A 25,539-nucleotide genomic window follows, 5' to 3' on the forward strand; every position below is an offset into this window, starting at 1 on the left:
GTATACTGTAGCTAAGAAAGTAGTAAGCTGTTAGTAGCCCATGTGTCTCACCTAATAATTTGGTCCCTTCCCTTCTCATAACTTAGCCTACTGTTCTGACTTGGTGGTGCACATAAAGCCTGTAGCCTGTTTTAGAGAAATGTAATCATTGAATATTGTAAGAGCTTTCATTGTCTGCTAAAATGCCCCCTTTATTTATCCTATGGTTCTGACTTGGTGTACAAGGAGAATACTGTAAGAACGGCCCATGTTCTGAATTCGGTCGCTGTACATTTCAAAAGTGCGGAACAAATAGTTACGTTGACTACGTCCGTCCTAGCTCGCTCATAAATGTTTTAATCGAAATTACAGATTGCCTTTTATCCACCCATCGTCCCCTTATGCCATAGTTTGTACATCTCAATTGTCAGTAGAAACCACATTTGTTAAAGCAACTCAGCCATGTTTTTTTTAAAGGCAGTAAATGAGGCTGAAGGAACTGTTTTGCTAACAGACAAAGCTCCGCTGATAGCCAGGTGTAGTGGTGGTAAGGATTCACTCCATGGTGCTGAAAAGAAAGCTCTGCTGTTGGGACAGCTTTATGTAGGCCCTAACAGTTTGTGGGCACCGTTTTGGGGGTAGAAGCTGTTAAGGAGCATTTTGTCCCTAGACTTGGCGCTCCGGTACCTAGATGTTGAATTGACGATGTGGCCAGTGGTTAGAGACGATTAAAGCCTAATTGCAATATATTTATTTTGTAGTTGAAACAATGGTACATCTCTCTATGTTTGTTCTAAATGTGTTTTAGGGCTTACTATTTTTATGGCAGAAAATGATTTTTAACATGTACTCAGGTCAAGATTACCTCACAAAAATTACTTATTTCTTATGTAAAACCTTTTTTTAAATTGTCTGTATTTATATATGCAGGCTGCTAAAATCTATATTAAAAGTTATGACTTTAATTATTTAGCAAAACTAAAGTTGATTGAGTTTTCCTAAATTATTTGGCACCCTCAAGTGGTAGAGGGTTAATATGCTCACAATGTTCAGACAAATGCTCAACCGGCTATGTGCTAGTGCAATGTTGCTGCTATATCACCACTTCCTGCACGGCCTGCAAAACTACTGCTGTACCTCCAAGTTATGAATTTACATTTTCTGAATTATAGATTTAGGTTTAATACAGCTTGAGGACACATCAACCTAAACAAATTATATTTATACACATAAAGTACATAGTACCACTCATTCCAGGATTTTTCTTTATTTTTCTCTACATTGCAGAATAATAGTGAAGACATCAAAACTATGAAATAACACATTATGGAGTAACCAAAAAAGTGTTAAACAAATCAAAATAAATTTGAAGTATTCACCGTTTGCCTTGATGACAGCTTGAATGAGTAGGTGTGTCCAAACTTATTTATATATTTATATTTATATATATTTATATATATATATAAATAAATGTAATAATGTTTGACTATATTTAAATGCACATTAAACATAAAGAAGGACTGGGAGTTTGTTTTGCATCGCCCGGGGCTCCGGCTGAGCGGAGTTTCCATTAGTCCTAAAGTGAAAAGTGAAATTTCCACCCACCAATGCAAAATGAACCTGCCCACTGTGTGATGTTATGGGCGGAGGTAAACTAGACCCAGGCCTATAAAATGCTCTAATCTTTAGGTGCTTCCTTAGCTAATGTGTCCAGGGTTTGTCCATCAAACCGTAAGAAGTGCCAACCTTCTTTGGCAGTCAGGTCCTCGGCACCCTTGGCAATGTAGAAATCTAGTGATGGTTTGTTCCATTCTAGGACAGATAACTGCAGCCGCACACACTGCTTCTCCACCCCTACCTAGAGAAGCAACCATACACAACTAATCAATCATAGAGAGAACACAGCATCACTTCTATTCAGAGGATGTGGTTCAATGGCAATAAATGAACCTTCTTATCACACAATGTCATTCATGTGTCAGTCATACATAATTATGAACATGGTAGATAGATGGAGGAGTTCCAGTTGGGATCAGCCATACAGTGGAACATGAAACCGACCTGAGCTACTTTGGCCATCAGTCCCTTTCCGATGCCTTTTCCTACAGGGAGAAAAATAAACAGACATGAGGTGGAGCATTTCTAGCCTAACAGCAGTACTTTCTCAAATCATTCCCGTGTTTAAACACCAAATGCAAAGCCCAAAGTGTAATTTATTTCTTCCAATTTTCCATTTCTTTCTATACATCTGGTAGAACATCTGGCTGATTCAATTATGAACTTAACAGATACTGTTGTACAGATACTGTAGTATAGTTGTACAGTAGGCTAATAAGTGTCCATGCATATTTACCTCTAAAGTCAGGCATTACATAGAGGTCCTCCATGTACACTGACCGCCCTTTCCATGTGCTGTAGGTGTAGAAGTAAAGGGCGTATCCAACAACGGTGTACCCTTCACACAACAAACAAGCAGTGTCAGCTGATACCCAACTAACAATTATAGGAAGAGAGAACGTTTTTGTAATGTTCCCCTAATTTTTGAGCGTCCAGTTTTCCATTAGTTAGGAGAACATTCTATGTTAGCAAAAAACCTTCTGAGAACTGTTTTAGACCGTTTTGGTGTTAAAGTTAGGAGAACATTCCCTTAATGTCAAGCAGAACTTATCTAGAGCACAGTTACAATGTTTTCTGAATATTAATGTTCTAGACACATTTTATGGGACAGTGCAAGAACATTAATGTGTATCAGTTGTCAGGATGTCACCTGATGGTCCCAAATGTTTATGTTTCATTACACATCACACCTTGTTACTGTTGCCAAGCCCATAAATTCCTTGATTGGTGAACCACTGATCAATTCACAGCTCTTTTTGTCTGTTGGCGTTGTTTGGGATACTCACACACAGTGCTTTTGACATACTTTTTTTTTTTACACAAATTTTCTCCTCAATTTTGAGATACCCAATTGGTAGTTACGACCTTGTCTCGTCGCCAAAACGTGTCCCACCAAGCCGCGCTGCTTGACACACTGCTCGCTTAACCTGGAAGTCACCCGCACCAACGTGTCAGAGGAAACACTGTTCAACTGACAACCCAAGTCAGCTTTGCTCCGGCCCGCCACAAAGAGACGCTAGAGCACGATGAGACAAAGCCCCCCAGCCAAACCCTCCCCCGGACGGTCAATTGTGTGCCACCCTATGGGGCTCCTAGTCATAGCTGTAGTGGCACCTCAGTACTGCGATGCGATGTAGTGCCTTAACCCGCTGCGCCACTCAGGAGGCCTAAACTTATATACAGTATTTGACATACATGATGACATTGTGCATGTTCATTTATTCAGTAATTATTATTCAACATGTCCTTACCTGGGTTTGAATTTGCAACCTCTTGGCTCACAGCATTCAGATCTTTCTGCTACGCCACCATGTCTGTGTTGGTCATCATTGATTCTGAATAGTTATCTAATGTTGGTGGGGCATATTAACCTGTTCTAAAGATACTCCTCAATCACTATGATCAAAAGTGTTCTTTTGACTTTTTACTGAGATTTACTTCAACGTGCATTCACCCTATTGCTCCCACCTATCAAGTTCAACTATTGTTGCTTACCTAGATGACACTGAATGTTCCTGTAGTATTTTCTGTAGATGGGTGAAAACAACGACAATTGACTCCATTTTGAATTCAGGCTGTAACACAACAAAATGTGGAATACTTTCTGAAGGCACTGTATGTTAAAAGCACTGTGTGTGAGTATCTCTAACCTTGCCAACAGACAAACAGCTATGAATGGATCGGTAGTTCATCTAACAGGGCCTTTATTGGTTCGACAACAGTAACAAGACATGATGTGGAATTAATTTTTCACATTAATGTTGTTGCAACATTCTGATGAAACTCTAGAACTTGGGAGAACAGATGCTGCTGGAAGTGGTGTTGAAGGGCTAGTAAGAGGCACCCTTTCCTCTGGTCTAAAAAACTTTTCCCAATGCCCCAGGGCAGTGATTGGGGACATTGCTATGTGTAGGGTGCCGTCTTTCAGATGGGACATTAAACGGCTGTCACGGATCTACACAAAATACTCCATAACGTCAGTGAAAAGAAATATAAATGTTTACAAATAAATAAAAACGAAATAACTAAAATGTCTTAGTTATATGCAGTCACCTCAAATTATTGACACCCTTGATAAAGATGAGAAAAAAAGACTAAATAAATAATACAAATTCTGAGCTATATTGTATGCAAAAAAGGGGGAAATTAGATTATACTAATACAATTTCTCAGAGAAAGAGCTTTTGTTTAAAAATTTAATCTCAAAAAGATAGCTGTCAAAATGAAGGCAGGTAGTTTGCCCCCGATGATGCATTGGGCAGACCGCATCATGCTCTGGAGAGCCCTGTGGTTGCGGGCGGTGCAGTTGCCGTACCAGGCGGAGATACAGCGTGACAGGATGCTGTCAATTGTGCATCTGTAAAAATTTGTGAGATTCTTAGGGGCCAAGCCAAATTTCTTCAGCCTCCTGAGGTTGAAGAGGTGCTGTTGCATCTGCTTCACCACACTGTCTGTGTGGGTAGACCATTTCAGATTGTTAGTGATGTGTACGCTGAGGAACTTTAAGCTTTTCACCTTCTCCACTGCGGTCCCGTTGATGTGGATAGGGGCGTGTTCCCTCTGCTGTTTCCTGAAGTCCACGATCAGCTCCTTTGTTTTGTTGACGTTGAGGGAGAGGTTATTTTCATGACAGCACTCCACCAGGGCCCTCACTTCCTCCCTGTAGGCTGTCTCATCATTGTTGGTAATCAGGCCTACTACTGTGATGTCGTCTGCAAACTTGATGATTGAGTTATAGGCCTGCGTTGCCACGCAGTCATGGGTGAACAGGGAGTACAGGAGGGTGCTGAGAACGCACCCTTGTGGGGCCCCTGTGTTGAGGATCAGCAAAGTGGAGGTGTTGTTTCCTACATTCAACACCTCGAAGTGGTCCGTCAGGAAGTCCAGGACCCAGTTGCACAGACCCAGGGCCCCGATCTTAATGATGAGCTTGGAGGGTACTATGGTGTTGAAGGCTGAGCTATAGTCAATGAACAGCATCCTTACATAGGTATTCCTTCTTGTCCAGATGGGATAGGACAGTGTGATGGCGATTGCATCGTCTGTTTTTTGGGGCGGTAGGCAAATTAAAGTGGGTCTAGGGTATCAGGTAAGGTAGAGGTGATATGATCCTTAACTAGCCTCTCAAAGCACTTCATAACGACAGAAGTGAGTGATATGGGGCGATAGTCATTGAGTTCAGTTACTTTTGCTTTCTTGGGTACAGGAACAATGGTGGCATCTCGAAGCAATTGGGGATTAGGATAGGGAGAGATTGAATATGTCTGTAAACACTCCAGCCAGCTGGTCTGCACATACTTTGAGGAAGCGGCTAGAGATGCCGTCTAGGCCAATAGCCTTGCAAGGGTTAACACGCTTAAATGTCCTACTCACGTCGGCCATGGAGAACGAGAGCCCACAACTCTTGGGAGCGGGCCGCGTCGGTGGCACTGTGCTATCCACAAAGCGGGCGAATAAGGTATTTAGCTTGTCCGGGAGCAAGACGTCGGTGTCCGTGATGTGGCTGGTTTTCTTTTTGTAATCCGTGATTGTCTGTAGATCTTGCCACATACGTCTTGTGTCTGAGCTGTTGAATTGCGACTCCACTGTCTCTGTCCTGACGTTTTGGCTGTTTGATTGCCTTACAGAGGGAATAACTACACTGTTTGTATTCAAATGAGTCATAGTGGGCTGAACAAGCAAGGAGATGGGCAGAGCCAGGCAAGAACTAGAGAGATCCTATTGGCACATTCTAGCATGCGTCTGCATATTTCCGTTAGGGAAAGCCTATTCTGAAGTGCGCGTGTGCAGGGACTCAATTCGCCTTTGCACTCCTTCTACACAGCGCAATTTTTTAAAACTTTTGCAAAGGGTAAAGTCTACAAAACTTAGTCCACTCTGTCCATTGCAGACTATAGTTTTGGGAAAAAAAAAAAAAAAAATGTATTGAGAGCAAATGTTTCATTGATGAGAAAATGTGCAGAATATTGGCCAAAATCCCTCTCGCTACATCTTCTCCCACTGCCCACCAGTGGGCTTCCTCTCACCTCCATATTTGGTAGTGAGTGGAAACTCCAAGCGGATGCTTCATATTTATACGCCCAGTGAAATATCTGTCTCATTGTTCTATCTGTGGTATTGGCTTGAGGGGGAATATACACAGCTGTGACTATAACCGAAGATAATTCTCTCGGTCGGCATTTGATTGTGAGGTATTCTAGGTCGTATGAACAAAAGGACTTGTACGTATTTCTGTACGTTGTCACAATCACACCATGAGTAGTTAATCATGAAACATACACCACCGCCTTTCTTATTCCCGGAGAGTTCTTTATTCCTGTCTGCGCGATGTACTGAGAACCCAACTGGCTGCATGGATGGGGACAGTATATCCCTAGAGAGCCATGATTCTGTGAGTATGTTACAGTCCCTGATGTCTCTCTGGAAGAAGATCCTCATCCTGAGCTCGTCTACTTTATTGTCCAGAGACTGAACATTAGCAAGTAATATACTCGGAAGCAGTGGATGGTGTGCACGCCTCCTGAGTCGGACTAGAAGCCTCTGGGATGAGTTCAATTGCCCTGGGGGGAACGAACAAAGGATCCAATTCGGTAAAGTCATATTCCTGGTCGTAATGCTGGTGAGTTACCACCGCTCTGATATCCAAAAGTTATTTCCGGCTGTATGTAATAACACAAAAATCGTTCTGGGCTAATAATGTAAGAAATAACACAGGCAGCGGTCTAAGGCACTGCATCGCAGTGCTAGAGGCGTCACTACAGGCCTTGGTTCGATTCCAGGCTGTATCACAACCGGCCGTGATTGGGAGTCCCATAGGGCAGAGCACAACTGACCCAGCGTCGTCTGGGTTTGGCCGGGGTAGGACGTCATTGTAAATAAGAATTTGTTCTTGAATGACTTGCATAATTAAGTAAAAGGTTAAATAAAAAAATAAAAATATTTTTTTAATACTGCAAAGTTGCTTAGGAGCTAGAAGCAGAGCTGCCATGTCTGTCGGCGCCATCTTGCCTGGGTACTTTTATATTGACATTACAATGATTTAGAGCTTTTTAAAAGGAAACTCAAAAAAATATATATTCCATCGTCTCTGTCAGGTCCACATTGGGTAGACCTCAATAGAACAATTTGAAGTTACTATGAAATAATAAAATATTTAAATTGTGTATATTACTTAGTTTTTATTTGATGACTTTATTATTTTTTTACCTTAAAGTTATCTCATCTCTGCTCAGACAGTAGCAGTCAGCCAACCAGTTATTCTCCCTATTTAGCTAGATTGCCTAAGTATTCTTCAGAGCAGTCTGATGAAATCATGACTTGTTCTTCAAAGTAGATAAGTTATACTTTCACAAACTGTCTCTGTCCCTCTCGTGGTTCTGTTGTGTACATTCCTCTCTCATGCGATCTATGCAGTTTGCGTGTATCTAACGTATCGTAGCAGGCGTAAAAGTGTATCCATCCAGAGATCTGTATAACGATGAGATGCTCATGCCTCCGCCCTAACAATAGGAGTCATTGTCCCAAAGGCGGGAAGGCAGGCGACAAAATAATCCCATAGAAACGCAAAGGCCTTATTTTTGACAGATTTTGGCGAGAGTGAAACCTCTCACTTCGACTTCCTCTCTGATCGGTCTCTGTCCGAAACAGAAAACAACTGACGCAGTGGATTATGGTCATTGTAGTTAATTACCACGTTTCTGCACTGAACTAGGTTTGAATATTTGCCTAATGAAAACTGCCATTAGCCCAGCGTCCCACAAGGTTCTAGATTTGATTTCTCTTGCAAATGATTTCATGTCTCTCGAGAAACAGTGCGTTGGGCTCACAAAAAATACTAACTAAATGGAATATAAGTATTTGAACTGTTTTTTATTTTTTTAAATCACTCAGCACTAGTATTCACTATTGTGTTTTTTGTGGACGTCTGTATTATACTACAGTATTCACTGTAGTATTTTTGCGGACTTTACGGTAGTACTCACTGTAGTGTTTTTGCGGACATGACTGTAGTATTCTCAGGGCCGGCTCTCCCATTAGGCAAGATTAGGCGGCCGCCTATGTCGGCACTTGAATTTGGGGTGGCATAGAGCCTATTGGCTGCCGCCCTCCGGCACCCCCGATTGGCTACTACACAGCCGGTGCCCCAGCCACCAGCTCATAGCCGTTGCTTCAGTTCCTGCCCCCACCCCATTCCTGCTTCTCCCGAAGTTCACTCCCACTGTCCTTAGTAGCTATGGTGATGTGTGTGTTTATATGGGATTATCCAATTGTGAAACATCAATAAAAATGAATCTGCCAATCAAATTATTGTTTTGTTTTTTAATGTTTGTGTGCGACTTAGACGATTTGTGATTAAGGCAGTAGCCTAACCTAGCCTGTTAACATTAGCTAGCTACTACTAGTGGATATAATTTCAGCTAAAAGTAAGCTATAGAGATTTCAAACAAGATTTGCTACCATGTCTAAGAGACAAAAACTATCAGGAAGCAAATATTTAAAAAAACGAATGAGAAAAGAGGCACAATCTCTAAACCAAATAAATCCTCTGCTTAAATGAAAGGAACATGCAGCATTGTCCATCAGCCGGTGTGGAGAAGGGCAAGCCTCCGAGGACAAGCTGTTAATTCGCCAAGATGGACGAGCCCCAGTTCGCTGGTTCTAACAGCGAAGAGGGCGAACCGGAGGAGTCCGAGCCATCCACTTCCACCGATGACGACAGCTCTCTGTGTGGACAAGAACAGGTGGTAGCACCAGGCCTAGCCACACCTCAAAGCAATGCCGGCGGAGAGCTACCATCTTGGACCCGGACTCAGATTTGTCGCTTCCCGTCCCTGATGACAGTGGTGGTGCTGCTGCTAAATCCGACTCCCAGACAAAAAACATAAAAGATCCCGGTGAGTGGCAAAAATGTATGAATGGATCTTTACAGGATATATGTTAGTGCAGGCTGGGCCACATCAGGGAAAAGGGGGGCATTTCCCAAGAGATGAGGGGCCACTACAATAGGAGGATGGCGAACGGGGAGAGAGTGGAGAGACCATGGCTTGTCTATTCCAAGCAAAACGATCCAGCCTTCTGTTTTTGCTGCAAACTTTTTACACACGATTGCAAATCTGCGCTGGTCAGGGATGGAACCAGGGACTGGAAGAATCTGTGCTTCCTCCTCAGCTCGCATGAGAAGTCACATGACCACCTACAGTTTCCAGAGGTGGAAGGAGCTGGAGATCAGGCTGGTGTCCAAGCAAACTATTGATGCCCAAGCCCGGCTATTGACGGAGAGACTCTCCACTGGCAGTAGGTGCTGCATTGACTCATAGCCCTGATACGTGTAATGGCAATGAGCCAAATAATGGGAACTTTCTGAAGTTTGTGGAAATGCTGGGTATTTTTGATGGAATCATGAAGGAGCATGTAAGGAGTGTACAATCCAAAGAAACACATGCGCGACCTCTAAAATAATCCAGAACGAAATCATTGACATGCTGGCACAAGAGATGCAGCAGACAGTGTGCAGTGAGCTAAAAGCGGCTAAATATTTTTCTATAATTTTGGACAGCACACCAGACAAGAGCAAAACAGAGCAGACGGCCATGGTGGTGCGTTTTGTTTCAACCGAGGATGATGGGTCAGTGTGCACTAGAGCACTTCCTGGAGTTTAGTGAACTGCTTGACGCAACAGGAGTTGCTCATTTCAAAACTACAGAAACATGACAACATGGACATGGACATGGACATGAGAGGGCAAGGGTATGACAAGTTCAAAAGAGAGTGCAGGATATCAATCCAAGGCCCTTTTTTGTGCCATGCAGCACGCACTCACTGAACCTGGTTCTCTCTGATGAAGCATCATGTTGCTTGGAGGCTCCTGAGTTTTTTTAACACCATCCAACACCTATTTAGCAAAAAAATGTAATAATAATAATAAAGTCGGAAGTTTACATACACTTAGGTTGTAGTCATTAGAACTCGTTTTTCAACCACTCCACAAATTTCTTGTTAACAAACTATAGTTTTGTCAAGTCGGTTACGACATCTATTTGTGCATGACACAAGTTACATCCCTTTATTGTTTAGATGTTAAAAATATATATAATGTTTTGCAAAGGTGTTGTCTGGTCCGTTGCATTTCTCAGAACTGTTGACCCAACTCAATAGGTGGCCTGTCATGTGTCTTATGTTCTGCGTGAGGTGTTCCCCTCATTAAACAGTAACTGGCTTAGTCTGGTACTTATTCTATTTTAGGTAACATTAGTCAGTAGGTGTTACTACAATATACCACAGTCATGAACGTGAAAACACAAGAGTAATTACTACAGTATACTACAGTCATGTCTGCAAAAACTCTACTGTAAATACTATAGTATACTCAGGGACATTATACTCACTGGACATTCTGCCACCCTAGGTGAGACAAAAACTGCCGCCCCCCCTCCGAAGAAACATGAGCAATGGACACTAGACCGGTGGAAATCTGTCCTTTGGTCTGATGAGTCCAAATTTGAGATTTTTGGTTCCAACCACGGAGGGTGGGAACAGATGATCTCTGCATGTATGGTTCCCACCGTGAAGCATGGATGTGTGATGGGTGCTTTGCTGGTGACACTGTCAGTGATTTATTTAGAAGGCACACTTAACCAGCATGGCTACCACAGCATTCTGAAGCGATATGCCACCCAATCTGGTTTGCGCTTAGTGGGACTATCATTTGTTTTTTTCAACAGGACAATGACCCAACACATCTCCAGGCTGTGTAAGGGCAATTTGACCAAAAAGGAGATTGATGGAGTGCTGCATCAGATGACCTGGCCTCCACAATCACCCGACCTCAACCGAATTGAGATGGTTTGGGATGAGTTGGACCGCAGAGTGAAGGAAAAGCAGCCAACATGTGCTCATCAAATGTGGGAACTTCTTCAAGACTGTTGGAAAAGCATTCCAGGTGAAGCTGGTTGAGAGAATGGCAAGTGTGCGCAAAGCTGTCATCAAGGCAAAGGGTGGCTATTTTGAAGAATCTAAAGTTTATTTTGATATGTTTAACACTTTTCTGGTTACTACATGATTCCAAATGTGTTATTTCATAGTTTTGATGTCTTCACTATTATTCTACAATGTAGAAAATAGTTTTAAAAAATGAGTAGGTGTGTCCAAACTTTTGACTGGTACTGCACAGTTGAAGTCAGAAGTTTACATACACCTTAGCCAAATACATTATTTAAACTCAGTTTTTCACAATTCCTGACATATAATACTAGTAAAAATTCCCTGTCTTAGGTCAGTTAGGATCACCACTTTATTTTAAGAACGTGAAATGTCAATAATATGCTGCCACCCCCAATGCTGCCACCCCCGTGCTTCACGGTTGGGATGGTGTTCTTCGGCTTGCAAGCCTCCCCCTTTTTCCTCCAAACATAACGATGGTCATTCTGGCCAAACAGTTCCATTTTCTGTTTCATCAGACCAGAGGACATTTCTCCAAAAAGTATGATCTTTGTCCCCATGTGCAGTTGCAAACCATGGTCTGGCTTTTTTATGGCGGTTTTGGAGCAGTGGCTTCTTCCTTGCTGAGAAGCCTTTCAGGTTGTCGATACAGGACTCGTTTTACTGTGGATTTTGATACTTTTGTACCTTTTTCCTCCAGCATCTTCACAAGGTCCTTTGCTGCTGTTCTGGGATTGATTTGCACTTTTCGCACCAAAGTACGTTAATCTCTAGGAGACAGAACACATCTCCTTCCTGAGCGGTATGACGGCTGCATGGTCCCATGGTGTTTATACTTGTTTGTACAGATGAATGTGGTACCTTCAGGCATTTGGAAATTGCTCCCAAGGATGAACCACAATTGTGGAGGTCTACAATATATTTTTCTGAGGTCTTGGCTGATTTCTTTTGATTTTCCCATGATGTCAAGCAAAGAGGCACTGAGTTTGAAGGTAGGCCTTGAAATACATCCACAGGTACACTTCCAATTGATTCAAATGATGTCAATTATCCTATCAGAAGCTTCTAAAGCCATGACATCATTTTCTGGAATTTTCCAAGCTGTTTAAAGGCATAGTATGTAAACTTCTGACCTACTGGAATTGTGATACAGTGAATTATAAGTGAAATAATCTGTCTGTAAACAATTGTTGGAAAAATAACTTGTGTCATGCACAAAGTAGATGTCCTAACCGACTTGCCAAAACCATAGTTTGTTAACAAGAAATTTGTGGAGTGGTTGAAAAACGAGTTTTAATGACTCCAACCTAAGTGTATGTAAACTTCTGACTTCAACTGTATCCTAGCATGAATGTCGGGTAAAGACTGACTCAACTCAAAAGGACTGACAGTGACTCCTCTATTTCACCACGCTTCCCACCGGGTCTGCGTCACAACAAACGATGGGCGTCACAAACACCAGGAATCTTCAACTTCAATTGCTCCACCGCGACACTTAACGCTACCCCAGAAATCACTCCTTTCAACGGTGCAAAGCAAAAAACAGATCTTGACCGAAGTTGCGTGACACGGATCACCTGCTCCATCTGGTTGGAAGAAACACAAACAAATATTACAAGTCCACTTCAAGTTACTTTCACTGATTCAACTGCACCCAACTCCTTTCCCACCCATTCCTACTGCACCAGATTCTTCTTTATCGTGTCCATTGATGTCAGGCTCGGGTTCTGAGCTCTTCACCACACCTTCCACCTCACTTAACTCGCCCTCATTCACTTCCACTTCACCTCCAGAACTCGGTGTGGTGCAAAGCTCACTGTTCGCACGTGACACCAATCTTCTTCGACACTCCATCTCCATTTTTATTGCCATCTTCCTCAAATTCAAATCCAACCTCTGCTTTCCACATTCCCTTCATCTTTTCCCCCCCTCCATTCCTCCTCAGAAATCCACCTTTCGGTGTCCTATCGTGGAAATATTCAGTCAATCATATTTCTCAAATAACAGAGCCTGTGAGTTCAAACAGACTTTTATTACACCATAATAAAAGCTGAGTTGGTTCATGAAAACAACTGACTTTCCAGTCTTGGCACATACTTCTTACACGGAACCCAAACAGGCTGCAAGCATGCGCCATCGTGCATACATTTATTTTTGTCCCCCTACATCAAACGCGATCACGACACGCAGGTCAAAATATCAAAGCAAACTCTGAACCAATTACATTAATTTGGGGACAGGTCGAAAAGCATTAAACATGTATGGCAATTTAGCTAGTTAGCTTGCTGTTGCTAGCTAATTTGTCCTGGGATATAAACATTGAGTTGTTATTTTACCTGAAATGCACTAGGTCCTCTACTCCGACAATTAATCCACACATAAAACAGCCAACCGAATCGTTTCTAGTCATCTCTCCTCCTTCCAGGCTTTTTCATCTTTGAACTTATATGGTGATTGGCATCTAAACTTTCATAGTATTATCACGACGACCGGCAAAACAGTTCGTCTTTCAATCACCCACGTGGGTATAACCAATGATGAGATGGCACGTGGGTACCTGCTTCTATAAACCAATGAGGAGATGGGAGAGGCAGGACTTGCAGCGTGATCTGCGTCCGAAATAGGAATGACTTTATTTTAGCCCTTGGCAACGCAGACGCTCGTTGACGCACACGAGCAGTGTGGGTGCAATAATTGAATAACATGGATTTCAAAATGTATTTTGCAACGCTTGCGCACGCGACGTGTCCGGTCTGGTCAGCATGTTATACATTTTTCCTCCTTACGTCACACATAGTAACTCCTCTTAATGACTCATTCCCTCTGGCATTTAGCCACCGTTATCTTATTGCCTTGCACTAATTTTAGTTTGGTGTCATATTAGGGCATGGAAACTGTAGAGCCACACCAATAGTTCAAAAATACAGACATGTTCTCGACTAAGAGGTGCATGGATGTAGGACCATAGCAACAGTCCATAGCACTTTACAAAAATAACCACACGTCATCCTGCTAGCTCCTCCGAAAGGAACACCCATGTTCTGGAAAAGACCCAAGAGGTGTAACCATAGCAACAGTACATATTAGGGCACAACACTATCACAGAAATAACCAGTCACGTCCACTCCCCAGACAGGTGCATGTCTAATGGTGTCTAATGACCCAGACCCACATATAGAGTGCACTCATCTTGCGGACTATCCTGAAATGTATAATGGCCACACATGTTCTGGAAAATTCTCAATAGTCCCTGTCCCAATATTCCTCTTCTCCCGACTTTGCTTGCAGCCCGGTGGCATCTCAATGTAACTCCATCTCACAATAGTCCTGCTCAACTCGGAAATGTGTCTTCGTGACGAGATCCTGAGGCCCATTGTGAGGCATCTGTGACCAACAGATGCATATCTGTATTCCCAGACATGTGAAATCCATAGACTAGGGCCTAATTTATTTATTTAAATTGACTGATTTCCTCATATGAATTTATACTCAGTAAAGTCTTACAAGTTGTTACATGTGTTTATATTTTTGGTCAGTATAAATACCCAGATAGTGACTTGCTCTACTCAGACAATCATAAATACTTAAGACTTGAAGTCACATATCATTATCAAAGAGAGAGAGAGATATATATATATATATATATATAGCTTTACCCATTTATATGCTTTTTTCATTTGCATATAGTCATTGATTATTGCCACTAAAAGATGATTCATTATGTATGTTCATTGCTGTTATTGCCCATTATTATTTGCACCTTGCGTCTCCTTTTAGATAACCTTTACTCCATACAAAGCCAAACAAGACTCAATTCAAGAGTCTTGGTCTCATGTCAACAACTGTCACTCATCCCCTGTACTGTATCATCTCCATTACCTGAATCTATGAAGACTTAAATTGAACTGCATCACTGCCTCCGCCTGCTCTTTAACTGGAGTCACACAGTAGATGGGCATCACCATAACCCTCATCTTAATCTCAATCAATCAGTTACAATCTTGTAACAGAAGAATATTGTGTGACAGGCTAGGAACCAAGGTTTTGGTCAGTGTTTCCCTGGGCACCCTTATTAGAGGAGGACATGCAAGAACTGTATAAAAGCACCCCTTGATCATGTTCAGGGGAGAGCTTTGTAACGGGAAGGTCTTTTTTGTGTATAGACTGTACGGCAGCGTCGGTTTGTTTCTGTGAGAAACCATTTGGTGACCATGCTGTCTTGAATAAATGTTAGGGGTGTGGTCGATAGTTCTGAATGGTGTGTTGAGTTACAATTTTTAAGATGTTCCTTATGTAAAGCCACTGCAATGTCATCCTTTTGTTTTCAGCTGATTTGTTTGAAGAGGCTTTGCTGGTTTGAGGTCCAGGCAGTTTATTGGCAGCGCCCTCCAATAAGGTTACTGTCTTTAAGTAGTAATTTGTATTTCTAAAATATCGATTCACGTAAATTAACTGTTATTTTCTACCATCAGAAGCACAGTATTGTTTCTCTCTGTTTTTGTGAACTTGAATCTCTGAAACCATTGTTGTATATCCAGTGGAAGTAACAGATCAAAGAAGTCATTTTGGTGCACTCTTGTTAATGAATTATGTGTGTCAAACAAGCAAACCTAATCCTCAAACTTTAAACGTTGCTTGTTCTTCATATCTGCCTCTATATGGTTTCCCTTTATTTGGCCTAGAACCTGTCTAACGTTTAGATGTTACAATTGTAATACATCGTTTATATTTTTGCTAAGGTGTTGTCTGGTCCGTTGCATTTCTCAGAACGGTTGACCCAACTCAATAGGTGGCCTGTCACGAACCTGTGAGTCTTATGTTCTGGATTAGGTGTTCCCCTCATTAAACAGTAACCGGCTTAGTCTGGTAGTTATGCCATTTTTGCTAACTCTAAATCGGCAGGTGTTACTATATACTACAGTTAAGTCCTCAAAAACACAAGTGAAAACTATATTTTACTACAGTCATGTCCAAACACTTGTGAATACTATAGTATATAAATATAGTAATACTACAGTATTTAGACCATAGTATACTATAGCATTTTTTTCATGTCGCCACTGGGGTAGAAAAATTTGCGTGTACAATCCCTGTCATCATCACCATGGGGAAAGAGACAAATGTTTGTTGACTTTCATAAATCAGGCAATGGGTACAAAAGGAAACTACTGAAAAAACAAATATAGATCTTACCATCATTAGGGCAACATTTAAGACGTTTAACCTGCCTGGTAGAGGATCCAAATGTGTTTTGTCCCCCCGCACAGTGAGGAAGATGCTTCAGGAGGCAAAGAAAAGTCCAAAGGCCACAGTTGGAGAATTTCAGAACTTGGTTGCATCTTGGGGTCTACAATTAGACACCACAGCCATAATAATAGGCTACTTGGAAGGGTTGACATAAAAAAGCCTTTATTGAGAGCAACCAGAAAATGTAAACGGCTGCAGTTTGCTAAATGGCATTGGCACTTGGATTGGAATTGGGTGCTATGGGCAGATGAGATGAAAATAGAGCTCTTTGGCCATGCAGACCAGTGCTGGGTTTGGCTTTGAAAGAATGATGCATGCACAGAAAATAATACCATACCTAAAGCTGTAAAACATGGTGATGGGGCTGTTTTGCTTCCACTGGTCCTGGGGACCTTGTGATCAACAGCATCATGAACTCTACCAACTACCAAGTCATTTTAGCCACAAACCTGGTTGCCTCTGCCCAGAGACTGAAACATGGCCGCAAGTGTATCTTCCAGCAAGACAATGACCTCAAACACACATAAAAATCAACATTTTGCAATGGCCATCTCAGTCACCATACTTGAATCCAATTGAAAACCTGTGGTTTGAATGGAAGAGGGCTGTCCATAAGTGCAGATCGAAGGATATCAAAGATAATGTTAGGGTTGAACTGGCTATTTGTTTGCATAGCCTATATATACTGCTCAAAAAAATAAAGGGAACACTTAAACAACACAATGTAACTCCAAGTCAATCACACTTCTGTGAAATCAAACTGTCCACTTAGGAAGCAACACTGATTGACAATAAATTTCACATGCTGTTGTGCAAATGAAATAGACAACAGGTGGAAATTATAGCCAATAAGCAAGACACCCCCAATAAAGGAGTGGTTCAGCAGGTGGTGACCACAGACCACTTCTCAGTTCCTATGCTTCCTGGCTGATGTTTTGGTCACTTTTGAATGCTGGCGGTGCTTTCACTCTAGTGGTAGCATGAGACGGAGTCTACAACCCACACAAGTGGCTCAGGTAATGCAGCTCATCCAGGATGACACATCAATGCGAGCTGTGGCAAGAAGGTTTGCTGTGTCTGTCAGCGTAGTGTCCAGAGCATGGAGGCGCTACCAGGAGACAGGCCAGTACATCAGGAGACGTGGAGGAGGCCGTGGGAGGGCAACAACCCAGCAGCAGGACCGCTACCTCCGCCTTTGTGCAAGGAGGAGCAGGAGGAGCACTGCCAGAGCCCTGCAAAATGACCTCCAGCAGGCCACAAATGTGCATGTGTCTGCTCAAACGGTCAGAAACAGACTCCATGAGGGTGGTATGAGGGCCCGACGTCCACAGGTGGGGGTTGTGCTTACAGCCCAACACCGTGCAGGACGTTTGGCATTTGTCAGAGAACACCAAGATTGGCAAATTCGCCACTGGCGCCCTGTGCTCTTCACAGATGAAAGCAGGTTCACACTGAGCACGTGACAGACGTGACAGAGTCTGGAGACGCCGTGGAGAACGTTCTACTGCCTGCAACATCCTCCAGCATGACCGGTTTGGCGGTGGGTCAGTCATGGTGTGGGGTGGCATTTCTTTGGGGGGCTGCACAGCCCTCCATGTGCTCGCCAGAGGTAGCTTGACTGCCATTAGGTACCGAGATGAGATCCTCAGACCCCTTGTGAGACCATATGCTGGTGCAGTTGGCCCTGGGTTCCTCCTAATGCAAGACAATGCTAGACCTCATGTGGCTGGAGTGTGTCAGCAGTTCCTGCAAGAGGAAGGCATTGATGCTATGGACTGGCCCGCCCGTTCCCCAGACCTGAATCCAACTGAGCACATCTGGGACATCATGTCTCGCTCCATCCACCAACGCCACGTTGCACCACAGACTGTCCAGGAGTTGGCGGATGCTTTAGTCCAGGTCTGGGGGGAGATCCCTCAGGAGACCATCCGCCACCTCATCAGGAGCATGCCCAGGCGTTGTAGGGAGGTCATACAGGCACGTGGAGGCCACACACACTACTGAGCCTCATTTTGACTTGTTTTAAGGACATTACATCAAAGTTGGATCAGCCTGTAGTGTGGTTTTCCACTTTAATTTTGAGTGTGACTCCAAATCCAGACCTCCATGGGTTGATAAATTGGATTTCCATTGATTATTTTTGTGTGATAGTGTTGTCAGCACATTCAACTATGTAAAGAAAAAAGTATTTAATAAGATTATTTATTTCATTCAGATCTAGGATGTGTTGTTTAAGTGTTCCCTTTATTTTTTTGAGCAGTGTAATATAACGGAGAAGCTATGCTACAATATTAAGTATATAAACTATGGATAAGTCAACTGCTGAAGAACTACACCCGACAACAGGAAGTGCGTCACGAGGCTAGGACCAGCCTGCACGCCAACGATAGGATGAGTAAGTTTAAACATGCTCATCCTCCCTCTGACAGGCCAGCAGTGAGCCGGAACTATCTCTGTCAGAGTATTTAAGGATGAACAAAGGATGTGTAGTTCTCTTCGCTTTTTTGCCCTGCGTGGTGTTACAGTGAGACCGTATATACGAACATCATATTTACCATTCAAGTGTTTGCATTAATTAAAGTACAAAGAAAACATGAGTTACTCTTTGCTAAATAATTTGTTCTAATACCAGATTCGAATTGACGCGACCCAACAATAAGGAAAGATTCTCCATGGAGTAATGGTCTAAGATCCCTCCCAATGTGTTCTCCCATCTTATAAAACATTATAGAAAAAGGCTCAGTGCCGTTATCCTCACAAGGGGAGGGTACACAAAGTATTAACAGTTCAGGAGTAAACAATTGCTTAGCAAATCACATAATTTGTATGAACTCACTCTGTGTGCAACATGATTGTTGAATGACTAGTACCCCACAATGGTCCCTCAGTCGAGAAAAAAAAAAACCTTTGACAGAGTATTTGGTATAGATCAATGACAATTAAATCAATTTTAATCCCACTTTGTAATAAAATGTAAAGAAATCCAAGGTGAATACTAATGATTAGGCACTGCAATCTGATCAAATTTGATATGAACATATGAGCTTCCATACAAGCACAATACATTTTCACATGTACAGGCATTAAGTTGCATTGAAATGCAGATCTTTTACCATCTTTGGTCCTGTGTTCATCTGGCACTTCAGCGATCAGGCACTCATAGAAGGGGTTTGGAGAGAACCCATCACGCTCCAACTCTGGGGTGCCAGAGAAACGGAGACATGTTAAGTTCAGGCTCAAGTTTAAAGAAATAACTTTAAATTACTGGCAAAAGTTGTAAAATAACCTTCATGAGAAGTCTTCACCTGGTCTGGCATTTTCTCATACACAGCCAACTCCTAAGAGAAACAGACAAATGTGGGGGGTGGAAATGTAAAAAGACAGTACGCCTACATGAAGAAACTTAAGGTTACTTAAAGTAACCATGGTTCTATGATGGTGTCTCCTCGTAGGGGCAGAGTCTCAGGAAGATCCAATGACACAATGTCTTTCATAGACAGACAAGAGCAACGGTCAATAGCGGACCACTTCACTTCCCATGTAAGTAGGGTGATGGGGGTCAAAATAAGACTTTGGTTCTGGTGTATTCCATGATATAGTGGAGCTTCTCAGAAACACAGAACACTATATTTCATCAGGATAGGACTTACTATTGTTGATCTTATTTTCAAGTCATCGGAAAAGGTCAATTATAATCCCTTCTGATGAGGCACCAAATTACCTGTCTGGATTCTTAAATTCAACACTTTCTGTCCAATATCTCAAGATAGGGTGGTCATATTGTTATGACATTAGTAACCATATAAGCTTCCTGCCATCCAGGACCTCTATACCAGTCAGTGTCAGAGGAAGGCCCTAAAAAATGTCAAAGACTCCAGCCACCCTAGTCATTGACTGTTCTCTCTGGTACCGCACGGCAAGCAGAACCAGAGCGCCAAGTCTAGGTCCAAGAGGCTTCTAAACAGCTCCTAACCCCAAGCCATAAGATTCCTGGACACCTAATCAAATGGCTACCCAGCCTATTTGCACGGAATACATCATTACAGTAACTTAAGCCCACTCACTTTGAGTAGGGTGGTCATATTATTACCAGATCTTCATGCAAAATAGAGTTTAACAATTTGAAGAAATTAGAAGTCGTTTTATACTACGTTATGCTAACTATATGTAGTATGATAATTCGTCTAAGGAATTTTAGAAAATACTGCATGTTAAACCCATCCAGTCAGGTGAACATATTGTTAACATATATTTATTGGGCTATATTGGCGTTGGAATCACCCCTTTTCTTTCTTCCACCTTGGTGGGAATAAGCAGCACGAAGCGTTCAAATTCGAGTGCTTGGTTTAGTTCATCCAGTACGGGGGAAGCAGTAGCCATAGCTATGGGCGAGATGTTCTGTTAGCTGGGTTATACGTGTGCCGGACCGTGGGGTCTGTACAGCTCGGCTAGTTAGTAGTAGCTTAGTGGGCTAAATTCTTAGCTGTAGTTAGCAATGCCTTAATGTTTTTCATTTGCTGGTGACCAGCACCAGTGTAGCAGCATGCTGGTCACCAGCAATTGGCAAGGGACAAGGGGAGGGGTGTTGGAGTTCTCCTTTGGTTTTCCGTGACTTGGTTTGAATTAAAAACAAACTTTATTGCATAATAAAATGCAAAGAAGAAAAATAAAAAAAGATAATTTAGGAGGGGGGTTGGGTTGAGTAGAGAAAACAAACCTGGCTTAGGGTAAAGGTTCAGGGGGTAGGGTTGGGAATAGATTACAGACCCGGTTTAGGGTAAAGATTTGGGTTGGGGGACGGGTTTAGTAACTTTATAAAAACTAGAAAGGGGGGAGTGGATACTTGCTCTTCAGAATACTTGTAATGTGAGTGATTGTTGTTGTTCGTTTTGTTCCATTGTCCAGCAGGAGTTGTCAGAGAGGATTACGCACAAGTCTCCTCCTGAGCATCAACACACCGGGCACACGGCGGTCTAGATCTCAGCTCACTATTCGGGTAAGTATTGGGTATGATCATGTAGCCTACTCCTTCTCATTTAGCCAACTTAATTCCATAATTTTAATTCCATTTTGCATTGATTAGAAAAACCCCACTTCACATGGAGCCTCTTAAAATAGGCCTATATATTTTTTCTAAAAATGATATACTCTCCGAAGTACTTCAATACTAACGTCTTTTCAAATAATCGTGCCCATCCCCAATGTAAAACGTTGTAGGCCTACACGTCTATGTTTTATAGCCTATGCAATGACTATTAGGCCATAGCAGCGTGTTTGTCCGCAAGGCTGAAGATGTATCTCCTAATTAAATTCATTCTTAAGGGGTTTACAGACAATATGCAAACAAAGTCGACGGAGCGTAGTGCAGTGTTGCAATTTCATTTTTCGTCACAAGAGGAGTGGCTCCTTGTAATATGCTCAGTTGTTCAACGCCGTTTTATTCTACCTGGAAATTGAAACTCGACGTCTCATTCCTTGCAAAGACTGAGGGGAAGTATTGAGTGAGTTTTTCAACTGAAGTATTTGACGGTATCCCTTTTGGTATAAACATGGAAGAGATGGACGTTCTGCTACTTGCAAGCGTCCTTTTTTATGCTTTTATTTGAGAGATGTCTTTGTCCAGTTTTGAGGAGCGTCTGTGCGAGCTGGTGAAAATGAGAACCTTCACAATTCTTCGATGCGGTAGCTTTCGGACAAGGACACAAAAAACAGCTGGAGGGAGATATCACGAAATTTGAACACTGATACTGATATCAAAGATACAGGTCCCGAATCTTTCTCCATGTATGTTCGCAATCTGAAAATGTTGAAGGCGGCTAGGAGTAGGGCTGGTGTTTGTGTCCCACCTATTGTCTGACAACTGGATTGGTTTCGTGTTCACGTCAAACATCGCAAGACAGACACTAATATGCCAGGTACGGTATGTACTTGTCATGCAGCCGAGTCCTTTTGTACAGTGTGTGTTTTGTGATCTTATGTTTAGCAGACCTAGTTAGAACATGTCAAATCAACTCTTTTCTGGATGGGAGAAATTGTGAGGGGGAAATATTAGATTCCTGTGTTGTCATCATAATGATTAGCAGACCTAGTTAGAACATCTGGAAACAGACACTTCAATGGCCACTACAAATGTGTTAATTAGATTGAGATGTTTATGAAATCAGTTCTTTTGATTAAGCTTTTTAACTCAAAAGGAGCCCATGGAGATGATTTAAGATGGCTTCTATTGTATTCACCATCTGCTTGTAGGTGTTGAAAGGGGATGGTGTTTTGGACAGTTCAGAGACGGAGCAGAGCCCTGAGGGCCAATCTACAGGTGGTTCATCGGCCCTTGATTTAGCATCTCCCCGGCCTGGTTCATCACCTCTCCGGCCCATTGCCCAACGTACCGTCCAGGTGCCCCCTTGCTCTCTGCAGCTGGCTCTGATTGTAGTGTAATAAAACAGGCAGGCAGCGTCTCGTCTGTGGTGGTCGGCGAACTCTCGACCTTCTGGCCTGTAGCCCTGCGTGGCATGGACTGTGCCACAAAAGCATGCTGAAGTGGTAATCGATATTCAATCTTATAAATAAAGGGTCTCTACAGTTATTGTTATTTGTGGCCGTAATCATTATTTTTGAGTTAATTCAATGAGGGGGTGCAAAACAATGTTTACCCTACAAGAGGAGTCATGTGAAAATATGTTTAACAATGGAGAAAGGAGGTGCATTTTTTTCATGACACCTCAAAATGACCTTTATGGGTCCTCACTTGCTACATTCAAAAAGCTGCAATAAGAGCTATGACGCTCATTTTATTGTAAAATCTACAGAGTTGTAATCTTTGGGTGTCACTGAGTAGGCTGATACCCCATTTTATGGGTGCACAGTATAGGTAAGGCTATACAGTAGACATGTATGCCTCCAATGCAATATGCGGTCTAATACAGGGGGTACCGGTACCGAGTCAATGTGGAGGCTATATACAGGGGGTACCGGTACAGAGTCAATGTAGAGGCTATATACGGGGGGTACCGAGTCAATGTCAAATCAAAGTTTATTATTTGTCACGTGCGAATACAACAGGTGTAGACCTTACAGTGAAATGCTGAATACAACAGGTGTAGACCTTACAGTGAAATGCTAAATACAGCAGGTGTAGACCTTACAGTGAAATGCTAAATACAGCAGGTGTAGACCTCACAGTGAAATGCTGAATACAACAGGTGTAGACCTCACAGTGAAATGCTGAATACAACAGGTGTAGACCTTAGTGAAATGCTTACTTACAGGCTCTAACCAATAGTGCAAAAAAGGTGTTAGGTGAAGAATAGGTAAGTAAAGAAATAAAACAACAGTAAAAAGACAGGCTATATACAGTAGCGACGATATATACAGTAGCGAGGCTACATACAGACACCGGTTAGTCAGGCTGATTGATGTAGTATGTACATGTAGATGTGGGTGGCGGGACACAACGCAGATAGCCCGGTTAGCCAATGTGCGGGAGCACTGGTTGGTCGGCCCAATTGAGGTAGTATGTATGTGAATTTATAGTTAAAGTGACTATGCGTATATGATAAACAGAGAGTAGCAGCAGCGTAAAAAGAGGGTTTGGGGGGGACGGGGGGTACGACGACACACAATGCAAATAGTCCAGGTAGCCATTTGATTACCTGGAGGCTATATACAGGAGAAACTGAGTCAATGTGCGGGGGTACAGGTTAGTCAAGGCATTTGTACATGTAGGTAGGGGTAAAGTGACTATGCATAGATAACAAACAGCAAGTAGCAGCAGAGTAAAACGTTTTGGACGAATGATTACACAGTACAAGCCATTACGCAACGTAACAAACCTTTAATCAAACAATGCACCCCAGGTTTCTAACCAACATTCTACTTCCATCCTTACATAACTTGCAGAATGTAAAAATACATCTGCACTTGAACTGCAAAATTACTTTTACTGAACATGTGACAGGTTGAGTGTACGACGTTGTTTAGCAAACTCACCATAATCATTCTAGATATTTCCTTACAATCCTCTTTTCTTGCAGCGCGGACTTTAAAATTCATTTTTAAACCTGTATTTTAGCGGACGTAGGCTACAGTATAAACAAACTACAGCAACGACTCGACTGATATCGACTTGAACAAATCAATTGGAAAGATTTCATCACTGTCTCGTCAGCGACTTCCGGTTCACGGAATTTCAGATTTAAAAAAATAAAAGTAATCCACGTAATAGTATAAAACGTCAATAGCCTGTATTTATTAACGATATGCAAAAAATAATTGTTTAAACATTAACAATGATTCATAACTTTTTATATTCTGATAAAATAAAAACTTAAGAATGAAACATCGGCACAAAGAATCGTTTTTCCTGTACAGTGCTATATTTGTACCGTATAGTGTCCAGGCACCCCATTTTAAGCTGTTTGACAACAGTAAAAGTTCAGCAACACTCTGTATTATTCAGTGCCCCATGAAATGATACAATATATACATTCTACAGACCTTACTGAGTATTCCTTAGAGTACTTTTACTGCAGCACATGGAATAGTTTTTGCTCTATATATGTATTCCATATACAGTGATTTGCATTGTGGCCAATGGAATGGGTGGATTAAAAAGCCAGCAGCAACACTCCATATTATTCAGTGCCCCATGAAATGACACCATTTATTGATTCTACAGACCTTACTGACCCTACTCCACTTTGCCATCACACAAATCATTGTTTTTCCTGCACAGTGCTCTATTTAAGATCTTTGACCACAGTACAAGTCCAGCAACACTTCCTATGACCTAGCTTTTTGTTCAAGCTCATCTGATTTGCATTCTAGGAACTCTTGTGAGTAGACTGGACCCTGGTTTAATGGACACACATCAATCGTTTTCCCGTACAGTGCAATTTGTTTGTGCAATACAACAAAAATACAGTAAGACTTTTCTTAAACCATAATTTAAAAATTGAATCATTGAACAATAGCAGCAGTAAATAAACAAGAATCATACCATCAAAATATTGACTTATTAAATTTGTACATATATATATATATATATATATATATATATATATATATATATATATATATGTATTTAACCAGTAGGCCATAATTATGTTCTTGACATTGATTTACTTAGCTCCAAACATTTCTCAATGTGCTCCACATTATTATATTATGTATTTTATTTAAAGTCATTCTCTTTAGTTTAGATTTCCCCCATGTAGTTATATATATTTTTTTACGTATCAACATTATGCAAAGCTGCAT

At 41.9% G+C, this 25,539-nt stretch overlaps 1 protein-coding gene and 1 long non-coding RNA gene across 2 annotated transcripts; one reads left to right on the forward strand and one right to left on the reverse strand.

Moving 5' to 3' along the window:
- Positions 1-1,268: 1,268 nt before the first annotated feature.
- sat2b (spermidine/spermine N1-acetyltransferase family member 2b) lies at positions 1,269-24,371 on the reverse strand. The gene is given in 6 exon segments (NM_001173905.1): positions 1,269-1,837; positions 2,041-2,081; positions 2,333-2,434; positions 19,395-19,478; positions 19,568-19,619; positions 24,271-24,371. Coding segments are annotated over 6 exon segments (522 nt in total). The 5' UTR covers positions 24,334-24,371; the 3' UTR covers positions 1,269-1,657.
- On the forward strand, positions 21,298-22,867 carry LOC106560680 (uncharacterized). The gene is made up of 2 exons (XR_001318649.2): positions 21,298-22,196; positions 22,531-22,867. It is a non-coding gene; the product is annotated as an uncharacterized lncRNA (long non-coding RNA).
- Positions 24,372-25,539: the final 1,168 nt, after the last annotated feature.

The sequence above is a fragment of the Salmo salar genome, chromosome ssa10 (assembly GCF_905237065.1).
Source record: "Salmo salar chromosome ssa10, Ssal_v3.1, whole genome shotgun sequence".
Lineage (NCBI taxonomy): Eukaryota > Metazoa > Chordata > Actinopteri > Salmoniformes > Salmonidae > Salmo > Salmo salar.